This window comes from Cervus canadensis, chromosome 18 (genome assembly GCF_019320065.1).
Source record: "Cervus canadensis isolate Bull #8, Minnesota chromosome 18, ASM1932006v1, whole genome shotgun sequence".
NCBI lineage: Eukaryota > Metazoa > Chordata > Mammalia > Artiodactyla > Cervidae > Cervus > Cervus canadensis.
Genome location: NC_057403.1, coordinates 21680909 through 21706109, shown reverse-complemented (window position 1 = coordinate 21706109; position 25201 = coordinate 21680909). Strand labels below are relative to the sequence as shown.

The 25201-nt window shown below is 54.7% G+C and overlaps 3 protein-coding genes across 8 annotated transcripts in view; 1 reads left to right on the top strand and 2 right to left on the bottom strand.

The window, feature by feature from the left end:
* Positions 1-8419, top strand: part of SHANK1 (SH3 and multiple ankyrin repeat domains 1) — a 50894-nt gene extending 42475 nt beyond the window's left edge. For 3 of the 5 annotated variants that reach the window (XM_043436296.1, XM_043436298.1, XM_043436297.1), the window contains 2 exons: positions 24-3141; positions 5091-8419. In XM_043436296.1, coding sequence (XP_043292231.1) covers positions 24-3141; positions 5091-5808 — 3836 coding nt within the window. In that variant the 3' untranslated portion in view covers positions 5809-8419. Of the gene's footprint in view, positions 1-23; positions 3142-4588; positions 4796-5090 lie in introns of all 5 variants that reach the window. The other 2 variants (XR_006263384.1, XR_006263383.1) reach the window with 2 other exon arrangements.
* Positions 8420-8461: 42 nt separating this feature from the next.
* Positions 8462-19659, bottom strand: LOC122420804 (putative uncharacterized protein C19orf81). Of its 2 annotated transcripts, XM_043436299.1 has the most exons (5): positions 19530-19659; positions 11621-11693; positions 11397-11517; positions 9872-10011; positions 8462-8730 (listed from the first exon to the last, which is right to left on the bottom strand). In XM_043436299.1, the coding sequence occupies exons 1-5, from the start codon at positions 19594-19596 to the stop codon at positions 8535-8537; spliced, it is 597 nt and encodes a 198-aa protein (XP_043292234.1). In that variant the 5' UTR covers positions 19597-19659; the 3' UTR covers positions 8462-8534. The 2 variants fall into 2 exon arrangements, 1 of the variants encoding a protein (XP_043292234.1); XR_006263385.1 differs by lacking the exons at positions 9872-10011; positions 11397-11517; positions 11621-11693; positions 19530-19659 and adding an exon at positions 9473-9571 and having other exon boundaries at positions 8594-8730.
* LOC122420805 (ubiquitin-like protein FUBI) lies at positions 12416-12967 on the bottom strand. The gene has a single exon (XM_043436301.1). The coding sequence runs from the start codon at positions 12860-12862 to the stop codon at positions 12461-12463; it is 402 nt and encodes a 133-aa protein (XP_043292236.1). The 5' UTR covers positions 12863-12967; the 3' UTR covers positions 12416-12460.
* Positions 19660-25201: the final 5542 nt, after the last annotated feature.

Below are 25201 nucleotides of genomic sequence, written 5' to 3'. Positions count from 1 at the left end.
CTGGATCCTCTGTGTCTTCCCAGGGGCTGCAGAAGACGATAGACCCTACCTAGCACCCCCAGCCATGAAGTTCAGCCGCAGTCTGTCTGTGCCTGGTTCGGAGGACATCCCCCCGCCGCCCACCACGTCCCCACCAGAGCCCCCCTACAGCACACCTCCAGCCCCGTCCTCCTCCGGCCGCCTCACTCCCTCTCCCCGGGGTGGGCCCTTCAACCCCAGCTCAGGTGGCACCCACCCGGCCTCATCCCCGGCGTCCTTCGATGGGCCCGCCCCGCCTGACACTCGGATAGGGAGCCGAGAGAAGAGCTTGTATCACAGCGGGCCCCTGCCCCCAGCCCATCACCACCCGCCCCACCATCACCACCACCACGCCCCGCCCCCCGCGCCCCACCACCACCACGCCCACCCGCCTCACCCCCCGGAGATGGAGACCGGCGGCTCCCCCGACGACCCCCCACCCCGCCTGGCTCTGGGGCCCCAGCCCAGTCTGCGAGGCTGGCGGGGCGGCGGGCCCAGCCCGACCCCGGGGGCGCTGTCCCCGTCGCACCACGGCAGCGGGGGCGGCGCGGGCGGCCCCTCCCAGGCCCCGGCGCTGCGCTACTTCCAGCTGCCTCCTCGGGCGGCCAGCGCGGCCATGTACGTGCCCGCCCGTTCCGGCCGCGGGCGCAAGGGCCCGCTCGTCAAGCAGACCAAAGTCGTCGAAGGCGAGCCCCAGAAGGGCGGCGGCCTCCCGCCCGCCCCCTCGCCCACGTCTCCGGCGTCCCCGCAGCCGCCGCCGCCGCCGCCGCCGGCCGCGGCCGCCCCGTCGGAAAAGAACTCCATCCCCATCCCCACCATCATCATCAAGGCGCCATCCACCAGTAGCAGCGGCCGCAGCAGCCAGGGGAGCAGCACCGAGGCGGAGCCCCCGAGCCAGCCCGAGGCCGCGGGCGGCGGCGGCGGCTCTTCCGCGCCCAGCCCCGCCCCGGCCGTGTCGCCCGTGCCGCCGTCCCCCTCGCCCGTGCCCACCCCCGCCTCGCCCAGTGGCCCGGCCACCCTGGATTTCACCAGCCAGTTCGGAGCGGCCCTGGTGGGGGCAGCTCGGAGGGAAGGGGGCTGGCAGAACGAAGCCCGCCGGCGGTCCACGCTCTTCCTCTCCACCGACGCGGGCGACGAGGACGGCGGCGACAGCTCGCTGGGCCCAGGGGCGCCCCCGGGCCCCCGGCTGCGCCACTCCAAGTCCATCGACGAAGGCATGTTTTCGGCCGAGCCCTACCTCCGGCTGGAGTCGGCGGGCGCCAGCAGCGGCAGCGGCTACGCGGGCTACGCGGCCGGGGGCCGAGCCTACGGGGGCAGCAGCGCCTTTACCAGCTTCCTGCCGCCGCGACCCCTGGTCCACCCGCTGACCGGCAAGGCCCTGGACCCGGCCTCCCCACTCGGGCTGGCCCTGGCCGCCCGGGAGCGGGCGCTGAAGGAGTCCTCGGAGGGCGGTGGGCCCCCCCAGCCCCCTCCAAGGCCCCCATCGCCCCGCTACGAGGCCCCGCCGCCCACTCCGCTCCACCACTCGCCCCACGCCCACCACGAGCCAGTGCTGCGCCTCTGGGGAGCCTCGCCCCCGGACCCGGCCCGCCGGGAGCTGGGGTACCGGGCAGGGCTGGGCAGCCAGGAGAAGTCCCTTCCGGCCAGCCCTCCGGCGGCCCGACGCTCCTTGCTGCACCGCCTGCCTCCCACAGCTCCCGGGGTCGGGCCCCTCCTACTGCAGCTGGGGCCCGAGCCCCCAGCCCCGCACCCCGGGGTGAGCAAGCCCTGGAGATCCGGCGCCCCCCCGGAGGAGCCCGAGCGGCTGCCCCTCCACGTGCGGTTCCTGGAGAACTGCCAGCCCCGGGCCGGAGGGGCGGGTGGAAGGGGGCCCCCCTCGGAGGACGGGCCGGGGGTCCCGCCGCCCAGTCCGCGCCGCTCGGCGCCGCCCTCGCCGACCTCCCCGCGGGGCAGTGAAGAGAACGGGCTCCCCCTGCTGGTCCTGCCGCCGCCCGCCCCCTCGGTGGACGTGGAAGACGGCGAATTCCTCTTTGTGGAACCGCTGCCCCCGCCCCTCGAGTTTTCCAACAGCTTCGAGAAGCCGGAGTCGCCCCTCACGCCCGGGCCTCCCCACCCGCTGCCGGACCCACCCACCCCGACCACCCCCTTGCCCCCTGTGCCGCCCCCGGCCGTGGCCGCCGCCCCTCCCACCCTGGACTCGACCGCATCCAGCCTGACTTCCTATGACAGCGAGGTGGCAACGCTGACCCAGGGGGCCCCCGCGGCTCCCGGGGACCCCCCTCCGCCAGGCCCTCCCGCCCCAGCCGCCCCGGCTCCCCCAGCTCCCCAACCTGGCCCAGACCCTCCGCCGGGCACGGATTCTGGTATTGAGGAGGTGGACAGTCGGAGCAGCAGCGACCACCCCCTGGAGACCATCAGCAGCGCCTCCACGCTGAGCAGCCTGTCCGCTGAAGGCGGCGGCGCAGGGGCTGGAACCGGGGGCGTTGGAGGCAGTGGCGGTGCCAGCGTGGCCGGTGGGCCGGAGCTCCTGGACACCTACGTGGCATACTTGGACGGCCAGGCCTTCGGGGGCAGCGGCACTCCTGGCCCCCCATACCCCCCGCAGCTCATGACTCCCTCTAAGCTCCGGGGCCGGGCGCTTGGGGCCGGAGGAGGCCTGCGGCCGGGCCCCGGTGGGGGACTCCGAGACCCTGTCACTCCCACCAGCCCCACTGTCTCGGTGACGGGGGCGGGAACGGATGGGCTGCTGGCCCTGAGCGGTTGTCCGGGATCCTCGACGGCAGGCGTGGCTGGCGGCCCCGTGGCTGTAGAGCCGGAAGGTCCGCCAGTGCCCTTGCCGTCGGCCTCCTCCCTGCCTCGGAAGCTGCTGCCCTGGGAGGAGGGCCCGGGCCCGCCGCCGCCCCCGCTGCCGGGGCCCTTAGCCCAGCCTCAGGCCTCAGCCTTGGCGACTGTAAAAGCCAGCATCATCAGTGAACTCAGCTCCAAGCTTCAACAGTTTGGGGGCTCCTCGGCAGCTGGTGGCGCTCTGCCCTGGGCCCGGGGAGGCAGCGGGGGAAGCGGGGACAGCCACCACGGGGGAGCCAGCTACGTCCCGGAGCGGACTTCCTCCCTGCAGCGGCAGAGGTGAGCAGGGTGCGCGGCTGGCGGTTGGCAGTGGAAGCCAGAGGGGCTGATGCTGTGGGTCCCGGAGCCCACCTCCCGCATCAACCTCGTCCCTTTAGGCAGTAGGAAGAAAACAAACCAGGCTGGCTTGGAGAAGTTCGCCCTTAGAGAAGCATGCTTTCCCAGGCACTCAAAATTTCCCTTTATCTCAGTAGCTTCTGTGATCTCCTCCCATCACCATGACAACCCACATTCCATGATGAACAAAAAGAGTGATGAACAGAGGAGATTGGAGCACAACTTGCCAATGTCCGTTTCCTTGGTGGGTTGTCATTTCTGACAATCCCTGAAATCTCTGAGTCCCTTTGAGCCCAGAGTTGGTTCAAGACAAGAGGCTTTAGGGCATGGTGGTTACAAGCATGGTTCTGGAGCTAGGTTTTTGTTTTGTTTTTTTTTGGGGGGGGGTCCTGGTTCCAGCCCCTGCACTTGTTAACTGGGTGACCTTCGGCAAAGGAATCTACCTCTCTGTAGAAGGAGGAAGACATAGAACTCACCTAAAAGGGTTTTTGAGGCCAATTGTTGTACCATGAGATGGAGGAGGGGAGGGGGTCTCTTAAAAGGCCATCAAGTATAGATGGAGGAATCTGGAAAGATGCAGGGAAGTTTTCCAAAGAAGCTAGCTAGTTGGAATCAGCTCCAAGTTCAAGCCCTTCTAATCTTAGGGAAAGTATAGAGTCACATTCCTGACTCAGACAGACAGAGCGAGTGGAGGTTTTTTAACCCTCTTGTCCTTCTTCAGAGCTTACTTTAATTCTGCTTGAGGGTTTGATATCCTTACGGCGATATTCTAAGGTGGTTTTTAAGGTCTTAGAGGTCTTTGAGATATTAAGGCATCTCACTGATGATGGAGGAAAGGATGCTTAATTTAGTTGACCCATCCACCAATGATTGACTTGCCATCTATTCTGTTAACCGGGTGCCCTTTCAGGGGGAGAGGGAGGGACCCCGCAATGGACAAAACAAGCACAGCATATCCCTTATAGAGCTCACAGCCTGATAAGCAGAGGTGGACGTCAGACAGTAAACAAAGTCACTGCCATCATCCTAGGGGAAAAAAATACAATAATGGGATGGTTGGGAGAGGTGTCTCAAATAACAGGCAAGCTGAACAGAGACTGGAGGAGGAAAGGGAGCAAACTATGGTTCCTCGAGGGAAAAGAGCGCTAAGCTGAGGGAACCGTTCAAAGACCCTGAGGCAGGGACTTTGTGGAGGGAGCTAAAGGGATGAGGGGAACCCTTTTCTCCCCTCGTTTCTTCTCTCTTTCATTGCCCTCTCCTCATCTCTCTCTCTCTCTCTGTCCCCTGTCCCCTTCCATCTCTCTCCCCTGAATGCTCCCCCTCTTTTTTTGTTCCTCTCTCACCGTCTCCCTGTCTTCCACTCTGCTGTGACTTGGCCATAACCCGGAAGGCAGTGTAGGGTAGTGGTTAAGAGCTCAGACTTTGGTGCCATATAACTGGGCTCTGCCACTTCCTGGCTGTGTGTCCTTAGGCAAGTTACTTAACCTCTCTGTGCTGCTGATAATAATAGTAACCTGCATCAGGGCTGTCGCGGGGATTCCATTGAGATGCGATCTGTAAAAGCACTTAGAACAATGCCTGGCACACGTGAGCATCAGTAAGTGGTGGCGATTATTATTATTATCACTTAATGTCTCTTTTTCTTTCATCTCTCTCGACTGTCGCCCTCTCCCTGTCCTCTCACTTTTCTCTCCCTTCATTTTCTGTCCTGACATCCATCTTACCCCCTCGCTCTCTCCTTCCATCTTTTTCCATCTCTCTACCCCCCCCCCCCCCCCCGCCCTGGTCTCTCTTCCTCTCTCCCTGTATCTTGACCTCTGCCTCTTTCTCACCCCGCCCCTGCCCCCCACCCCACCCCTCTCTTCCACCCCCGCCCCCTTATCACATTCCAGACTCTCCGAAGACTCCCAGTCCTCGCTCCTCTCCAAACCTGTGAGCAGCCTGTTTCAGAACTGGTCCAAACCACCTCTGCCGCCACTCCCCACGGGAACCGCGGTGTCCCCTTCAGCCGCTGCAGCCCCGGGGGCCACCTCCCCATCGGCTTCCTCCTCCTCCACGTCCGCCCGCCACCTCCAGGGCGTGGAGTTCGAGATGCGCCCACCTTTGCTCCGCCGGGCCCCCAGCCCCTCACTGCTGCCCGCCTCGGAGCACAAGGTCAGCCCTGCGCCCCGGCCCTCGTCCCTCCCCATCCTGCCTTCCGGACCCCTCTACCCGGGCCTCTTTGACATGCGCGGCTCCCCCACCGGAGGGGCAGGAGGCTCGGCCGACCCCTTCGCCCCCGTCTTTGTGGCGCCCCACCCCGGGATGTCCGGGGGTCTCGGCGGGGCCTTGTCAGGGGCCTCCCGCTCCCTTTCACCGACCCGCCTGCTTTCCCTGCCCCCGGACAAGCCGTTCGGCGCTAAACCTCTGGGCTTCTGGACCAAGTTCGATGTGGCTGACTGGCTAGAGTGGCTGGGCTTGGCCGAACACCGAGCCCGGTTCCTGGACCACGAGATCGATGGCTCCCACCTGCCCGCCTTGACCAAGGAGGACTACGTCGATTTGGGGGTGACCAGGGTGGGACACCGCATGAACATCGACCGGGCTCTCAAGTTTTTCCTGGAGAGGTGATGGCTGGCCTGGACGGACCAGCCCGTCCACAGAACCCTTGAGCCAGCTGGCCTCTTGACCTCTGACCGCCCCCACCCCAACCCAACCGTCCTTCTCTCCCCGGGCCAGGGACTCTGCTAGAACTGCGCCCTGACCCTTGTCTCCCAAGGCCGGAGGTCACCAGGTGGCCTGATCCCGGCCAGACATTTGCACCTCACAGGAGGGGGCAGCTGACAAGAGACTGTGTGTGTGTGTGAAGGGGTGGGGGGAGCGGAGGGGGGCTGGAGGAAATCACAGAGGGGGGATGGAGAAGGAGGGAAGGGTCGATTCTGGGGAGCGGGGGACAGACAGAGCCATAGAGGGTCAGCCCTGAGCCTGACCGGTTGGGGGTCGTCCCCCAGGCCGCAGAGGAAGGGGACGCCCTCAGATTCCACCATCTGCCGCCCCTCTAACCACCCTTCCCCCCCTCTCCAGGCCCCTGGCTCTCCCCACCCTCCCCTCTCCCCAGCACACACAGCAGCCCCCCCGCCCCCGCCCCAGGCTCTTGCACGCTCCTTTGCACGCCTGCTCACCTTTCTCCCCTCCCTGGGCTACAATTTTGCACAAATGCGCCCTCTGGCTGTCTAGCGCGCTCCGCCTTGGCTTCCTCCGCCTGCCTTTGCTTCCGGCTCACGCTCGGCTTCCCTGGCACACCACGGCGTCTGTCTCCCCCACGCTCCACACCCCCCTGGTTTCAGACTCTTCCCACGGGCGCCCTCCTCACCCCCACCCCTCTCTCCTGAAGAATCTCTGGGCCCTTGCTGCAGACACACTTGGGACACCCTTTCCCTCGCCCTCTCTCAGACCGTGCGCCTTCCCCTAAACTCGCGCCTCCGTTCTCCTTAAGTACCCTCTCCCCTTAATCCTGCACCCCCACATTCTCACTCTACCCACCTCTCCGTCTCACAGTGACACTCCCACGCCCCCTCCTTGCCCCTCCCCCTTCCCCACTGTTGCTTGCACCCTCGCCTCCCAGGAACCGTATCTTCTCCTCTTTGCCAGGCTTCCTCACTCCCTCGCCCCGTCGTTTCCCAGATCCTTGTCCATCTCCACTGTCAACTCTTTGATAAAGCTTCTTGCACGCCCGCTCTTGCACACGCATCCTCCCCAGCACTTCCTCTGCTCTCTCGAAGCCGCCTTTTCGCCCTTAACTAGGCTCTTGCACCCCGCAGCCCTGCCTTGCCCGCTCATGCTTGAATTGCTGGTTGTTCTTGGGTAACTTTTTCCATCTCTCTTGGAGAACTCTGCAGCCTCTTTCCTTTTGCACACTCATCTCATTCCACACGCTCTTGGGACTGTATTATTGTTTCTTTTCCTGGCACTTTTTTTTCTGCCCCCAAAGATCAGCTCTTATGATCATTCGCACTCTGCCTATTCTCTTAGCTCTGTACACTCTTTTTCTGGCAAGAGAAGATTCTGTGCATTCTCAGTTCTTGCCCACTTTGCTTCCTCGCTTCCTCCTCTCCCTGCCCGTCTTTGCCCTCTCAGCTCCTCCCTCCTCCGACTTCCGGTCCATCCATTTTGCACGACGACACCGCCTCCCCTCCCCCTTCTCCTAAACTTTCCGTCTCTCCCAGAAACTCCTCCCTCCAGCATGGCTGTTCCTTCCTGCACGCTTCCCTGTCCCTCTATTCCTAGGGCTTGGAAATTCTAAGCCACCCCCTTCCCCTGGAAAGCCCCCTCCCCTACTGTGGGCAAAGCGGGGGAGGGCATCGCCCCCGGTCCCCGCCATGTTCAGCTGCCAAAGAAGGGAGCTCCCCCTCCTTCCCCCAAGCCCATTCCCCCTCTGCTGCCCCCTACCCCCGAGGGGGGGGCGCTCCGTCCTTGGGGGGAGGGTGCTTGCAGCCCTCTCCCCTTACCACGTCAGGGATCTGCGGGGAACCTTGTGGGAGGGTCGTGGGAGGGGGGAGGGGTGGCAAGGAGGGGGGCGGAGGTCGCGCTGGGCCCCTACCCGCCCCCCTCCCCCTAGTCGGATGCCCCCCGTCCGCAGGGGGCCTGCGCGGCGCTCGTCTATCAAGGGCTTGTTCATTCTGGATGGGTGCCGCGGGGTTGGGGAGGGTGTGGGGGTAGGGAGGGGGGTTGGAGAGGTTGGGCTGGGAGGGGATAGGTACTGGTGGGGGCAAGCGCGGGTGGCGGAGAGAAGATGACCAGAGGCACAGATAAGAGGAACAGATAACAAAAGAAGAATACCAAAAAAAAAAAAAAACTAGAACACACACAAAAAAAAATCCAAAAAAAAACCTGAAATAAAGCCCGAGAATTGTCTTCCAAGGGGGGGGTGGGAGGAGGAAGAGGAGAGGGGCGGATGAGGACGTCTGGTTCTCGCTGGGACAGGGATCGCACGCGTTCAAATCCACGGCGCCCGGGTCTTCCCTCTCGCGGGCCTCGGAATTCACCCCTCAAGGGATTGCGACCCAGGCGTCCATTCGCAGGGACTGGGGGAAGACTAGGGAGGCGGAATTATACCATGGGGGTTCGTCCCTACCCCCCATCACCACCCTCCCCCTGACTCCCCACCAAGATTTTGCAGAGAGAAATGGCTTTTGTACCAGGTCATTCTTTATAATTAAACTCACAGTATCCACCCCCTCGAGCCGACCCCGCCTCCTTCCTGGGGAGGCAACTCCCCTTTTCCTCTGAGGTTCCGGGTGGGTATCCCGAGCCAGCTGGGCGGTGCGCAGGCGCAGCCGGGGCCCGCCCCCCAAATGTCAGTCTTCTTCGGTCGGCTCCGCCCCCAGAGCCTCGAGCATGCGCCGTCGGACCAGGGCGCGGCGCAGGTGCAGGCGGTAATCGCTCAGCAGCAGTTCGTCGTGGCGCACGAGAGGGTGCAGGTTCCCGCGGAGTCGAAGCCCCGAGCGCAGCAGGCGCGAGCGAGTCTGGAAGTCCGTGACCATGATGAGCCACCTGCGAGGGGACAAGGCCAGGAGGAGAGGAGCGGGGCGGAAACGGAGTGGGAATCGCTGAAGGCCCCAGCCCCGCCTCTGGTTGCTGGAGCAGCCCTTGCCTGATCCCTGAGTTCTTTTACCGACGCGTCCCTCAACCCGTCGCTGCGTCCCTAAACTCGCCAGCCCTGCACTCTCGTCGGGGTCAATCTGTTCTTCGAACCTCACAGGGGTCAGTCTAGGCTCTGTCTTCCCTCAGCCTGGTTCTGTCGAGGCTCCATATTTCTAAACCGCCACTGCACTGGCCGCCCCGCCCCTCCAGCGCTGCTCTCAGGCCTGGTCCCGCCCGCCACCAGACGGTCTAGAGCCACGGGATCACTCTGACCCCGCCCCTGCAAGGTGCTCAGGCTCATAGGTGCTGTTCGGACTCCACACCTCGGTCTTGCGCACCCCCGTCACCACCTGGGTCACTGAAAGTCTGGCTCCTCTCTCCAGATCCCGCCTTCTTTTCCGATCTCACCTGGCCCTGCTCCCCCACCGCACCCACTCTCGGCTTCGCCCCGTCTAGGCATCCGTGTGGGTGCGTACAAAGTCGTTTCAGTCGTGTCCGACTCTGCTCCCTTATGGACCGTAGCCCATCAGGTTCCTCTAGCCTGACAGGCTCCTCTGTCCATGGGATTATCCAAGCAAGAATACTGGAGTGCGTTGCCATGCCCTCCTTCAACGGACCTTCCCCACCCAGGGATGGAACCCGTGTCTCTTACGTCTCCTGCATTGGCAGGCAGGTTCTTTACCGCTAGCGCCGCCTTTCAGCCAGATAGAGGTCCTTCTATCTATCAACAACCTTCTCTGGGCGCTCCAGGCCCCGCCCCCTCACTGTCTGTCTCCTCCCCGCCCTGACTCCCGACCACGCCCACCCAAGGTCTCCGCTCCGCCCCGCCTCTCCCCGCCCTCACTCCAGGCCCCGCCTCCTCGCTGTCTGTCCCCGCCCCGCCCCGCCCCTCGCTGCGCTTCCTGTAGGCCCGCACCTCCCGTTAGCTCCCGGCCACGCCCATCCGAAGTCCCCGCCTCGCCTTTCTCCGCCCTCACTCTCGGCTCCGCCCCCTCATCCTGTTCACGGCGGGCCTACAACTCCAAGCCCTTCAGCCCCGCCAAGGACTCACCGGTCCCGGCGCCCAGCAGTCCCACAGATGACGTTCATGTTCTCAAAGCGGATGCTGCTCACGCGCCCACTCTCCATGGCCCCGGGGAACTCGGCTTCCAGGGCCTCCAGCACCTCCACGTGGGTAAGGTCCTCTTCAGGCTGGGGATGTCGGCAACACCCGAGTTAAGTCCAGGTGCAAAAGTCCCCACCCTAGACCCCACCTGCCAGAATCTGCCAGAGCGAGGAGGATAGGAATCTTTCAGGTAGAAAGGCATCTGCTGCCATTCTAGGTCATTCTCAGGGGAAAAATAAAATCAATCCTCACCAAGCCGATTTGCCAAAAGTCAATGAACAGTCGGCTGAATGATTCACCAGTTGGCCAACTTTGCCCATCTATTGAAAACTTTTCAAGCAGCCTGCGTTGGATGGTGAGGTTTTGGCAGACCTTGAAGATTTCCGCAAGGATTTAAGCCCTACATTTTTCCTTTTATAGTCATATTAGCATTTTAAGGACTGTTCCTTTGTCAATAAATAAGAATGATAGGGAAGGGGTTGACATCTTGTCAATCTATTTAACGGAGGAGGAAACGGCAACCCACTCCAGTATTCTTGCCTAGAGAAACCTGTGGACAGAGGAGCCTGGTGGGCTGCTGTCCATAGGGTCGCATGGAGTTGGACACAACTGAAGCAATTTAGCATGCATGCATGCATTGGAGAAGGAAATGGCAACCCACTCCAGTATTCTTGCCTGGAGAATCCCAGGGACAGAGGAGCCTGGTGGGCTGCTGTCTATGGGGTCGCACAGAGTTGGACACGACTGAAGTGACTTAGCAGCAGCAGCAGCAGCAATCTATTTAACATTCAGAAAACATACTGATCGCTAACCACGTTTCAGTCTCAGATAACAGTGTGGAGGGTGATACCATATGTCACATATAAAATTGCCGAGAAGCTACAATGAAATCAAGAAATCAGTCACCTCCAGGAAAGCAAGCCTTGGGTGTATATGTTGAGCGGAGGTGGGGATGGGGGGTATCGCATGTAAAAAGACACAGAGAAGCAATGGAGTGTAGATTAGCCTTATCAACAAGAACGGTGATCACTTTTCGTTGGGGTAAAGTGACACAGATCAGCTGAGGGAACATTCTGAGGCTTGTGCCTGGCAAGCCTCATTTAATTCTCAAATTAAAGGGTGAGACCTTAATAGCTACCTCCGCTGAAGCAGGAATGGCCACAGAAGCCATACATGGTGTAACCACTTCACTGAATCTGTCAAACACCTGAGCCTTTTTAAAATGAGTTTTTGCACTATCTGTCCATTTTACAGAATTTCCTAGTAGACGGATTAGCAGGATTACCCCTGTCCTCTGTCTCCCTTCTCTCTGCTTCTCTCAGCGATGGCCCCTTTGACAAATTCACAGTTTATTTTCAGCCACTTATCCCGGTGCCAGGCCCTCAGCTGCTAAGCTGCAGATCTTGGATTCAAATCCTGTCCACCGCCCCAGCAGGGACCTGGGGTCACGGGCTGGGGGAGGGCCACTCACCAAGGTCTCCATGCACAGACAGAGCGGCTGAGCGGCAGGTGGCATGGGGAACTTGCGGATACATGGGAGCTCTCGGTCCAGCGCCTCGTATTCTGCAATGACCTGACGCAGATACTGTTTCCTGGGAACACAGCCAGCGGGCAGGGCCCTCCCAAGGTCAGGGGTCAGTGCCCTGACGCTCAGAGGAGCTGAGGTCAGAAATCACAGGGCCAGGGACCACTCACGAGGATTTGACAGGTCTGCCCAGGCTCCGCGCCTGCGTCTCCTCTGGGTTCTCTCGGTCCACAAGGAGCGCTCCTGGGGATGGAAAACCCAAGTACATCGGTTGCCCTGAGCACTCCTCACACCTTATTCTGCTTAAATGGCATCACCAAGTGACTGTCCATGCCACTCCTGGGATAGCTCCTCTGCCAGTTATTGGGCTGTTTTGTCTCAGCCCCAAATTCCACCCTCCCCCACCCAGCTGTGGGATACCCCAGAGCTGGGACTCACTACTAACCCCATTTCCCTTCCAACTTTTGGGGTCCCCTTAGACTCTGCCTAAAGGGGGCACAAGAGGGAGACTGCAAGGCAGGAGGACAAGGAAGGGACCTGCCCCTTTCTGCCTCCTGTTCAGTCACCCCAGCCTGGCTCTTTCAGCGCAGCAGCGTTTAAATCCGGTCTGTGGTTTCTCCAGCACCCTCAGAACTGCCCTCCTGATTGGAGCTCGATAACAGTCTCAAATCTGAGCTCTTCTACATAACCCCTTCATCAGCTGATTGATCTCTCTTATGGCCAACTGCTAGTTGTCCCACATAATCCATTTCCTCTTTCTCTTTGCGACCCTATGGACTCTAGCCCACCAGGCTCCTCTGCCCATGGAATTCTCCAGGCAAGAATACTGGAGTGGGTTGCCAGGCCCTCCGCCAGGGGATCTTTGCAACCAAGGGATCAAACCCACGTCTCATGTCTCCTGCATTGGCAGCCAGGTTCTTTTTGTTGTTGTTGTTGTTTTGTTTTTTGTTTTTTTTTTGGGGGGGTTGGGTTAAGTGGCTTTATTAGAGAAAGCCAAGACTACAGAGGACTTAGGAGTTAGCATTAGGGCCCTTCTTCTTGCCAAAGGTGGGCACAACATTGACAAAGTGCCAGTTGTACTGCATACGCCTCTTGGCCCTGCCCGCCTTCTTCTTCTTCTTCTCTTGCTTGGCCACCTTGGGAGTCTGACCTCTCACTTTCCCAGCACGGGCCAGGGAACCATGGACTTTACCTCCAAGCATGCGGCCGGCTACTTCCAGAGTGCTCAGAGCCTCCACGCCACACTGGCCCAGAGTAGCCTCATCCTCTAGGGGTGTGCCAGCCAGGAGCAGGACTTGATCTTCTGGAGCGATGCCCTCCAGCGAAGCTACATGAGCCTTGATCTGGGTGACCGTCTCCTGGCCGGTCACCTCGAGAGTGTGTAGCTCCTGGGCGCGGACAAAGAGCTGCATGTTGGCGACTAGATCGCGGACAACGCTACCGCTACCGTGAAGATGGAGTTGAGAAAGAGGAAGGAGCGAGGGCACGCACACCCTGTCCGCCTGCTGCCTGTCACGTCACTCGGCAGCCAGGTTCTTTACCACTAGTGCCACCTGGGAAGCCCCAAGTCTTCTCTAGCAATATTTTATTCAGTCGTTGATGTGTTACCATCTCCTTCATTACAGTTCAGTAGACTGTGTGGTGTACTGTGTTTTCTCTCTCTCAGCAGGTACTAGTTTTCATGGTGTGGGTACACCCACCCTGACCAATGTCATGGTACCCATGGTTTTAACAGGGCTTCCCTTGTGGCTCAGCTGGTAAAGGATCTTCCTGCAATGCGGGAGACCTGGGTTTGATCCCTGGGTTGGGAAGATCTCCTGGAGAAGGGAAAGGCTACCTACTCCAGTATTCTGGCCTAGAGAATTTCATGGACTGTATAGTCCCTGGGATCACGAAGAGTCAGACATCACTGAGCGACTTTCACTCACTCACTCACTCATGGTTTTAACAACCAGCTTACAAACGTCATCACTCAGCTCTCGTGAGCTGGGACAGGCTGTCTCCAGCACGCGGCTATGTCCCAGCTCTACTCCTGGCAGCCTTTAGCTTCAGGGTGTCAAGATGGCTCGGCTTGTACCTCAGTAAGCCCCCCTCTCTAGTCCTGGTCCTCCCACCTCCATCTGTTTTAGCAGGGCAACTAGGGTGATCTTTTCCTCTCAGAGGCTCACAAATTTCCAGAGGCTTTCTCTTGCCTTCAGGATAAAGTCCTCCCCTGCTTTGGGGACTCATCCCTCAATGTGTGGTCTGGGGGAGCCTCTCAGGGTCCCCTCCAGACCTATGGGATGAGAATCTGCATTTTAAACAGATCCCCTTTGAGAACCACCTGCCCTGCATCACGTATGGTCCCTCTGTTGACCTCCCTGCGTTTCTGTCCAGCCATCCTGGCCTGCCTTCCATCCTTCCAATGTAGTCATCTCCTTCTCAAGTCTGTCCACTTAACAATAACTACATGTTTACAGTCCCTTTTATAAAGCCAAACACCTTTTAAAGTTCTTTCCATTGAATCCTCACAACAACTTCTGAGGTAGTGTAGTTTAACACTAAACTAGAGACAATGTATCAGTTCAGTTCAGTCACTCAGTCCTGTCTGACTCTATGATCCCATGGACTGCAGCACGCCAGGCTTCCCTGTCCATCATCAACTCCCAGAGCTTGCTCAAACTCATGTCCATAGAGTCAGTGACGCCATCTAAGCATCTCATCCTGTCGTCCCCTTCTCCTCCTGCCTTCAATCATTCCCAGCATCAGGGTCTTTTCAAATGAGTCAGTTCTTTGCATTAGGATGCATAATGAACCCAAATGTTCCAATACCTAGCTTCAATCAATATCAATATTTTGCCAATCTTGTTCCATCTAGGCACTTCCCCACCACACAGAGAAGCACAGAGAAGTTAAGTGATTTTCCCAAGGTCACACAGCCCAAGCAATAGAATCATGATAAAAATCAAGCCATCTGGATCCAGAACATGTTCTCAATCCCCCAGTCCACTGCCTCTCATCCCACTATTGTCTAGACAACAGCTTCCTAACTTCTCAATCTCTTTCTCTCCCTCTCTCCTTCATTCATCCCATTAGAATAGCATTTTTTGCTACCGTTTCTTGGTTTGTTTTATAATTATTATTTATAATTTTTACAATAATTTTATTTAATTATAAATTTAATTTAATATTTAATTATATATTTAATTTAATGATTATAATTTTATAATAATTATGTATAATTTTATTTTTTTATTTATTTTGAGCTGTGCTGGCTCTTCATTGCTACATGGGTTTTTCTCTAGTTTCAGAGAGCGCAGGCTACTTCCTAGTTGTGGTGTGCAGGCTTCTCACTGCGGTGGCTTTTCTTGTTGTGAAGCATGGGCTCTAGGCATGCAGGCTTCAACAGCTGCAGCACACAGCCTCAGTAGTTGTGGCCCACAGGCTTAGTTGTCCCAGGGCATGTGGGATCTTCCCATGGGATCCCCCATGGGGATCGAACCCATGACTTTTGCATTGGATTCTTTACCATTGAGCCATTAGGGAAGCCTCAGAATAGCATTTTGAAATGTAGATCCGACCACATCACCACCACCACTTTCCTCAAAACCCTGCCAGGACTTCTCATTGTCTTTGGGATAACTTAAGACCAAGACCACATAGGACCAAACCCTGCTGATGTCTCAAGCCTGATCAGACACCATCGACCTCCTCACTTGCTGCATTCCAGAAACATCACGCTTCTGTGACTTGAACTCTCCATGCCCCGCCTCCTGCCACAGGACCTTGATACATGCTGTAAATCCACATGGAACTCTCGTCCCCCTCACTTAGCTCATCACGTCTCCTTGAGCATGTGAAGAGTTCCTGTCTTGAATGCATAACACCATGTATTGGCTGTCATCACAGCTGCATTTTTACATTTATTTCTATGAGTCTTTAATTATAATGTGAACAACATGAGGTCAGGGGCTTGTCTTCTGCTCTTGGCATCTAGCAAAGCACCAGGCACCCAGTTGTAAGAATTCATTGGATAAAGACTGAAGGGATATAATCATCAAATGCAATATATTGTCTTTGTTTGGATCTTAATTAAAACAAACCAACTGTGAAAAATGAATGTTCTTAATAATTAGGGAAATTCAAATATATACTAGATGAGATGATATTCAAGAAAAATTTATGAATTTTTGCTGGTTGTAATTAATGGCATGGTAGGTCTGTTTTCTAAAACTTGTTTTAAAACAAATTTGTCCTATAGAATGTCCCCCAAAAAAGTGTGTGTGGGGGTGCCTAGGTGCAAGAAGATTAGCAAAATATTGATAGTTATTGAAGTTAGGTACTGGGATGTGTGAATTTATTAAACATTTTCTCTATTTTTGTGAATGTTTGAATTTTTCCATAGCAGAGAAAAATCTTTTAAATTCCTATCACAGATAACTTAGAAATAAAATTATATGCCCTGGAAAAGTGTGTGAAATGACTTGGAAAATGACTCTAGCAACATCAAAGTGATATGTTTAAAATGTGAATAAAACTGTTTCTCATGAAATGTGGCATTAGAAATAAAGATTCCTAAATTACAACCATGATTTTAATATATTTGTTTCAATGTATATGCATAACTTAATAAAGGTATACATTTATAAATGAGTACTTATTGAAAAACTGAGTAAACATAATACTTTCAAACATCAACAGACACCTCCAAGGCCTCCTGTGTGCCCTGAAGGATGATGCAGACAAAGAGATTAATGAGACCTCCACCCTGCCCTCCAAGAGCTTTTGGTCTGGTGGGGAAAGTGGTCACTGTAAAGTGCAGTACTTGCTACAGTGGAGGTGTCGCAAGGTGGATAGTCTGGGGGCAATCAAGGCAGGCTCCTTGGAGGAGGTGATGTCTACCATGAGACTTATAGGACACAAGAGGAGTTTGCCAAATAAAGAAATGGCAGAGACCCTCCTCATTAAAAAAAAGAAGAAGAAGAAAGAAAGAAATTGCAAAGAAAGGGATATTTTATGCAGAGGCATCACAGGATGTGTGGGTGGGGCGCTAAAGTCTTTAAGCAAAAGAGAATATTCCCAGAATTCTCTTCAGTCCCAAGGCTAAGGAGTACTTATTGCAATTGTAGGTTATTAATTATTTGTGAGATGACGTGTGTCATGTCTACCTTCCTTGCATGAGAACAGGCTGGGTCATTTCATTCATTACTACAGGCAAACCACTTGGGACCCACAGGCTTTCTAACGGCCTAAGCCAAAATTTGCAACCTGACAAGCTAAAAATGTTACTGGTTCCAAAATACCACAAGGGAAATAGAAAAACTAAAATGAACAAATATTGATCTGCAAAATGGGCCAACTGGTCAACTCAATGCCATTCAACATAAAGCTTTGATGCTCTTGAACTGTTGGAGTTCTACTGGTGTTGGAGAAGACTCTTAAGAGTCCATTGAACTTCAAGGAGATCAAACCAGTCAATCCTAAAGGAAATTAGTCCTGAATTATTCATTGGAAGGACTGATGCAGAAGCTGAAGCTCCAATACTTTAGCCACCTGATATGAAGAACTGACTCATTGGAAAAGACCCTAAAAAAAATTAAAAAAAAAAAAAAAAGAAAGAAAAGACCCTGATGCTGGGAAAGATTGAAGGCAGGAGGAGAAGGTGATGATAGAGAATGAGATGGTTGGATGGTATTACCGACTGAATAAACATGAATTTGAGCAAACTCCAGGCTATCGTGAAGGACAGGGACACCTGGCGTGCTGCAGTCCATGGGGTGGCAAAAAGTCGGACAAGACTGAAGCAAATTAGCACAGCAGGGAAAAAACTCTTGAGAGTCCCTTGGTCTGCAAGAGATCAAACCAGTCAATCCTAAAGGAAATCATCCCTGAATATTCATTGGAAGGACTGATGCTGAAGCTGAAGCTCCAATACTTTGGCCACCTGATGTGAAGAACTAACTCCTTGGAAAAGGCCCTGATGCTGGGAAAGATTGAAAGAGAAGGGGATGACAGAGGATGAGATGGTTGAATGTCATCACCAACTCGATGGACGTGAGTTTGAGAAAGCTCCGGGAGTTGGTGATGGACAGGGAAGCCTGGCATGCTGCAGTCCATGGGGGCACAAAGAGTCAGACATGACTGAGTAACTGAACTGAGTTGATACAAAAAGTATACTTATCAGGTGGGTGCCTCAGTCTAGGTTAGAGATGATGTGGAGTGGGGGTCTCCAAATGGAAGAGGTTTTCAAAGACACTAACAGAGACTGGAGGACAGAGAAACTGTCCGTTTTGCCACTAGAGCGTTTACCGTGCCTAGCCTAGCACCTGGCACAGAGTAGGTGCTTACAGCCAACACCCAGAAAGGAGACCCCGTCAATGATTTCCATTCCTATTCCTCACTTGAGGAGTGTCCATTCCCCACCCATGGGAGAGATGGGGAGGGAACCAGGTGAGGCTCACCAATCCCCAGGATCCTCAGAAATATCTCATCCAGTGTAAACCAATGCCTTTGACCCTTACTGCTCATTATAATTACCTGGCAAGCAGTCAAAAACTATAGATGCTAGGGCCCCAGTCCTAGAGATCCTGGTTAATTGGAATCTGAAGTAGATTAGATAGAAATCCTTTAAAAACTTTCTCCCACCTGAGGCATAGACCCAATGACTAAAATAATCATAATAATTTCATTCTTTTTGCCAGGCATTGAGACAAGAGTGAATAGGTGCTTAGTGCTGGCCAATGAGATGTGAGGAGAGATTATTTGGAATTCTTAAGATTAAAACCTTTGGACGTGATGCCTGGAACTTTGGAAGCCATTTGGTGACCATGAGGTATGCAAGCTGGTGTGCAAAAGGGATATATCCCAGACCAAAAAGCAGGGAAACAGAAATCGGCTTCTCAATAACATTCACTGAGCTGCTGATCCACCCAAACACAAACCCTGCTCCACCTATAGACTTCTTTTACAGTGAGATAATGTCTTTCCTATTCTTTATACTGGGCTTCCCACGTGGCTCAGTGGTAAAGAATCTGCCTGCCAAGCAGGAAACGTGGGTTTGATCCCTGGGTTGGGAAAATCCCCTGGAGAAGGAAACAGTAACCCACTCCAGTATCCTTGTCTGGGAAATCCCACGGATAGAAGAGCCTGGCGGGCTATACAGTTCATGGGGTCGCTAAGAGTCAGGCACAACTTAGCAACTGAACAACAACAATTCTTTATACTGCCTTAAGTCCAATTTTGTATTACCTGCTAGCCAAATGAACTGTCACCAAGATATTACTTTAGAAATGTTCACTGAGAAAATGAATGAGTGAATGAGCTGTGCTAAAGTAGAGCGGAAGTAGGCAGCCCTGGAAGATGAGCCTGACAGCTGGCGCAGGCTACATAGGGCCTCAAACACTGGATTGAGGGGCTGGTGCCCTATCCTGGGAGGGATGGGGAACATGGAAGAACTGCGAGCAAGGGAGAGGCAGGGTTAGTGCTGGGTGTCAGAAAGTTTTCTCTGGAGCTACGTAGGGGATGGGCGGGAGGGAAGAAACTGGAAGCCAGGGAGTTAGGTGGAGAAAGGGTCCATTGGAAGAGGACAAGCCCTGAGCTGGGGATGTGGGGACGGGACAGAGAGAATGAGAACGAAGACAGGGTTAGGGACTGATGTCAGTGGGAGGGAACGGGAGTCGGCAGAACAATGCCTGGGGTCTGGATTGGGTTGGTCGTAGGGTCATTCAAAGATGGAAAGCAGGGAGAAGGAGTAGCTTTGGGAGAAGATGCTGAGTCCGGTGGTGGAGACAAAAAGGGTGTGAGGGACCAGGGCAGCGGGTCTCGCGGGGCTCATGGCCTCCAGAAGAGTTGTTAATGCCCCAGAGACTCATGGGAAATGTAGTTCCGGGTCCAGAACATTGGCCAGGGAACTGCAAAGGCTCACGGGAAATGGCGGTTTGAGGTCTTAAAGGGTACTGCCTAGTGGACACAAGAATTTGAGGGTAGCTCTGTCTTTGGAAGGCCAGTAACTCACTCACGGCCACGCCGCAAGGCAGGCGGTGACACAAAGCTCGGATGAAGGCCCTCCACCCCCACGCTTGCGTACAAACGCATAGTTACCTGCGTCCCTGTGCATGCCGGGGTTGCCCATGGCGGAGGAGCACAGGGGCTCCACCTCCTGTTGCATCCTGGGAAGGCGGGTGAGGGTTGTCTCAGGAGGACGGGGAGAAGAGCTCTGACTGGGCCACCCGCCCCAGCTCTGTCTCCCCGCTGCTTCCTCCTTCTTGTTCTTGAAGCCCCGGGGGAAAAATGTGGACGGCTGAGTCCACATAGGTATCTGGTTTCCTTTCATCTCTGGGACCCCCTGTGTGTCCCAGTTCCTTCTTTCCCAGCTTCCTTTTTCTTCCTCAACGTCTCCCGGTCTCCTCGAGCCTCTTTCCCCACCCCTGTCACTTGCACTGTCTTCCTCATGTGCTCCCCACGTCTCTGTCCCCCTCCCTTCCTCCCTCTCCCCCCATTTCTTTATCCTGACTTCTCCTTGTCGCTCTCCCCATCTCTCCTCTACTCTTTCCCTCGTTTTCTCTGCCCTCTTTCTCCCCACATCTCTCCCCTTCCCTTGTTCCATCTCCCCAGTCTCCTCCATCAGTTTCCCCAACATCTCCCCAGCCCCCCAGCCCTCTCTGTCTTCATTGTTTTCTGGCTCTCTCTAACCCTGTCACCCCCTCTCTGTCTCCCTACCTCTCTCCCCATCTCTCCCAGCCCCCTTTTTCCCTCTTTCCCCATCTCTCTTCTCTCATAGCTGCCTCTGTCCGGCCCCTTGTCCTCCCCCTCTCTGTCATCCCTTTTCTGTTCCCACTTGCCCTCCGCTCATCCCTGTCTCAGGCAGGAACTGGGTAGATACAGGCGAGATTCAGACAGAAACTGAGTTCTATATGGGGGAGGGAAAGGTGAGCAGGGACTGGTTGCCATGGTACCTCCAATGGGTGGGGGAGGGGCTGGGAGTGAAGGAGTGTAGCCACAGAGGTGCCCACAGGGCATCTCTTCCTCTGTCTGCCGAGCTCTCTGCAGGGGAGAGGAGCCCAGACTTTTCCCCTTATTTTGTCTTTCTCAGTCTGTCTCTGTTACCTGTGTCTCAAGCCTTCTCTCCACTTCAGCTGGTCGTTGCCTTAACTGTCGATTATTCCTGCTTGATAAGGATTGGTTCTCTGCTTTTTAGTAGTAGCACCTCGATTTTCTGAGTCGCTAATGTTTGTGGTGTTGGAGAAGACTCTTGAGAGTCCCTTGGACTACAAGGAGATCAAACCAGCCAATCCTAAAGGAAATCAGTCCTGAATATTCATTGGAAGGACTGATGCTGAAGCTGAAACTCCAGTACTTTGGCCACCTGATTCGAAGAACTGACTCATTTGAAAAGACCCTGATGCTGGGAAAGATTGAAGGTGGGAGAGAGGAGGATGACAGAGGATGAGATGCATGTATGGCATCATCATCTCGATGACATGAGTCTGAGTAAGCTCCGGGAGTTGGTGATGGACAGGGAGGCCTGGCGTGCTGTGGTCCATGGGAGCACAAAGAATTGGACACGACTGAGAGACAACTAAATTGAGCCTGAAACGCAATCTAGGATAGTTTTTGCTAGATCCATTTTGCTAGATCCATTATACAAGAAGGTCTTTCTTTTTCCAGTGAGGTTAAGAGGCTGGTTGGAGCCTAGGTTTGAGCTGCTGGGGACCATCACATTGCCATATGGGGAGAGAGCCTGCCTGAATGCAAAGACAACAGGAGGAAAGCAGAAACCAAAGATACAGACAGATTGCTGATGATGTTTGAGGCACCTAGATCTAGCTGTGCCTGAAGCCATCACTCACTCAATTAATTCCGTGTTATTGCTTGGGTTATTTGAGTCTCTGTCATTGGTAATTACAACAGTCCAGACTTCAGTGGACTCATTTCCAGACCCAGTTCCTTTGCAGCCCAGACTCCCTCTCAGCATCCTTATGTCTTTTTCTCTCCCATCAGACTGTCCTTTACTTCTAGTTGCCAAGTTCATCCCTATAGGAGAGGAAACATTTTTCACTCTAATGGCCACAGGCACACCCAGCCTGCACAGCCCATCAGTCTCCAAACTCTATCCCTTCTGCTTCCTGACTCTGCTTTTTCTTCTCTTCATTCCCATAGCCCAATACCCACTCTGGTTTCAAGGTCCTTTCCTGTCTGGACCCTCCCCCCGCAGACTTCTCCTCCCTCACATCCTCCAGTCTCTTCCCCACAAGGTTTCAGAGGGGTCTTTTGGCACTCAGAGCTGACCCCTCCCCTGTACTCGGCCCTCCCATGGCTCCTCAGCACCTTGGACAACGTTTCAGTCAGGCGTTTGACAGATACATGATCTGGTCCTAGCTTCCTCTCTCACCTCCTACCTTCAAGACACTCTTCAGCCACGTTTTACTAATTACTTTATTTAATTAATCCCTCACCTCTGTCCCCACTCTCCACATGCTGCCTTTTCCAGGTGCCCAAATGCCCTAATCCTTTCAAAAACAGCTTAAGTGCCCCCTCCTCCAGGAAACCTTCTCTGACTCCTCCTCCTATCTGTTGTGTTTTCTGTCTCCTTTCTCTGCACATTCTTTATCTGCTTCCCCACTGCCCCCTGCCCACCCCAGGCCTCTGAGTACTGTGCACTCTGCCTGTCTTGCTCAGGGATTTGGGTCTTTGTCTGCCTCCCACTCCAGACCATCCCTGACTCCTCTCTGGTTCTCCAGCATCAGGAAAGTGTGGAACATGACTGTTGACTGAATAAGTGAGTGACGATTCCCCTCTGTTACTGTGACCCGCACTCAGCAACCCCCAAGCCCACTGCCCTCTCCCTCTCGGTCCACATGACGTAATACAGAATGAAGAAGTGAGTATGGACTCTGGAGTCAAACAGACTAGCGTCAAACTCCATGTCAAGGCTGTGCAACCCTGGGAAAATGTCTTCTCCTCTTAGAGCCTTGGTTTCCTCCTCTCTTGCCAACAATGATGCCTTGAAGGGCTAATGGTGCTTAAATAAAGCAAAGCCCCCACATGTGAGCCAGACACAAAAGAGACACTCAGTTGAAGGTTGCCCCCTTTCCCAGTTCTTAGCTCAGCCTCAGGCTTTAGCTGCCTCTTCTGGGGCTCTTTCTTCTCTCTTTGGGTGTCTCTCTGCATCTCTGGGTGTCTGTTTTGCTCTTCTTCCCTCTGGCATCTGGGTCTCTTAAATTCCCATCTCTCCATGTCTTCATTTTCCTCTGTGATTTGTTCTTCTTTTCTCCCTACCTGTCTGTCGCTGGAACCCTGCCCCATTCATCTCTCTCTGTGCCTGACTTTGAATCGCTCTGTCACGTGTCTGACTTTCTTTATCTGCCTCGCATTCTCTGGGTCTCTGTACCTTTCTGCGTGTCCCTGTCTCTGTTTTTGTGTCTCTCTGTGTCTCCATCACTTTATTTGCCATCTCTGTTTCAATCTCTCTGCCTCCTTCCCTGTGTTTCCGCCTTAGCCCCACCTGCCTGCCACTGCCGCTCACCCCAACTCTCTAGGATCATCTCTGTCCCACTCCCTGGCCTGGCATGCAGCCCGGGACACAAATCCCTGAATCAGCATTTTCTTTCTATTCCAGAAATTATGTCAGCGCCGCAGCGGGGGTGGGGCTGCTTGTAGCTCTGCTCAGAGGATTTGCCTTCCTGGACCCTTGTCCACACAGGCCCCAGCCAGCATGGCCTGCCTCTCTTCTCTGCGTTGGTTCTCCCACGGGAGCACCAGGAGAAATGGTGAGCCTGTGTTTACACACACTGCGCATGTCTCTGGGTGTGTGTGTCTGCATTGGTCTGCAGGCTCTTTGTGGGTCTGTAGGTACTTTGCAAACTCATCCATTCATTCGTGCATGCGTCTATCCATCCACCCACGCCATGATCCACTCACTCACCCACTCAGCTATCCATCCATTCATCCAACCATCCAGTCATCCATCCATCCACCCATCCATCCACCTATCCACTGATCCATCCATTCACCCATGCAACTCATAAATACACAAATGCGAATGTATGGGCTCAGTTGTGTCTGACTCTTTGCAACCCCATGAATTGTAGCCTGCCAGGCTCCTCTGTCCATGGAATTTTCCAGACAAGAATACTGGAGTACCAGGTTGCCATTTCCTACTCCAGGGGATATACCTCACCCAGGGATGGAACCTGCGTCTCTAGCGCCTCCTGCACTGGCAAACGGATCCTTTATCACTACGCTTGGAAAGTCCTTATACATACATACACTTCTCTGTTTATCCCTCCACTCATTCATTCATTCAGCCAGCAAGTGTTTATTGAGTGCCTACTGCATGCGAGGCACTGTGCCAGACAGCAAGGACAGAGCAATAAACAAAAGGACTCCCCCACGTGGAGCTTATGTGCTCACCAGCCCTCCTCCATGTGCCAAACTTCCTCCTCCCCAGGCTTTGCACAGATGGATTCCTCTCCCTGGAGGAGTCCTCTCCCCTCCCTCATCTTCACCTGGTTTATGCCAACTCAAATATCACTTGCTCAAAGAAGTCTTCTGTGACCTCCTTCTCAGACACAGCACCCTGGACTTTCTTTCATTAACGTTGATCCTCAGATGGAGTTATTTAATGATTGTCTGTCTCCACCACTAGACCATGAGCCTTTCCAAGGCTGGGATTTTTGTCTGCTTTCTTCCCAGTCAAATCCTTAGTGCCTAGAACAGTGCCTGGCGCTCAGTAGATGCTCGTATCTGCCCAATAGCTGCGTGGATTGAATTGAATGGATGTCTCTCTCTGTCTCCTGCTTCCCTGTCTAGTGCTCTGCACTCTGCTACACCCCCAGTGGTGATAACAGGCAAGGTCCTCAAACTTCCTAGATGCAAACAATGTAGTGGCTGAAAGCTGGGAGTCTAGAGTCAGACCACGTGGCTTTGAATCAACTCTTGACACCTCCCAGCTGTGTGACCTTGGGCAGGGCACTTTCCCTCTCTGATCCTCAATTTCCTCACTTGTAAAATGACATTAAACAGTCCGTGAGCAGGGACTTCCTCCTGGTCATCCAGGGGTAAAGAATTCACTCTGCGATGTGGGTTGGATCCCTGGTCCGAGAACGAGGATCCCACATGGTGCAGAGCTACGGTGCCCATATATCACAGCTAGAGAGTACATGCACCGCATTGAAAGATCCCGCATACCAAAACAGATAAATAAACAAGCCAAGAAAAAAAGAAGACTCCATGAGCCAATGCATGTAATTACTAATTACGACAACAGTAAACATTAACCATTTTCTCTGAATCGCTGGTGAATTTAATCCTGGTGAATAACCTAATGAGGTGGAATCTGGGTTTAAAAAATGATCACCCTCCCAATAAAAAAAAATTGGGGAAAGAAAGATTACCCTCACTTATAGATGGGGAAATGGAGGCACCAGGAATGTTAAGTCATTCACCCAAGGCCACAAATGATAGAAGAGCAGAGCTGGGATTTGAACCCACGCTCCCCACTCCCAAAGTCACACACGGTCGATGCACTGCAGCTGTTCCTTGATGCCTGAGGGCGTCTTTGGGAACACATCATGGGGGTGTGGCAAGCCCACCTGCGTACACAACTCTGCTTGTGTTCGTTGCTGCATGCTGCTGCGCGTCTCTCCCTGCTTGTGGACCCTGGGTGGAGGTCTGGCTGTGAGAGTGCTATTTGGGGTGCTTGTACCTCCATGCACACGTCTGCGGGTGCACCTCCTCCCATGCAATATTTCTTGGGTGCAAATGTAGGTCCA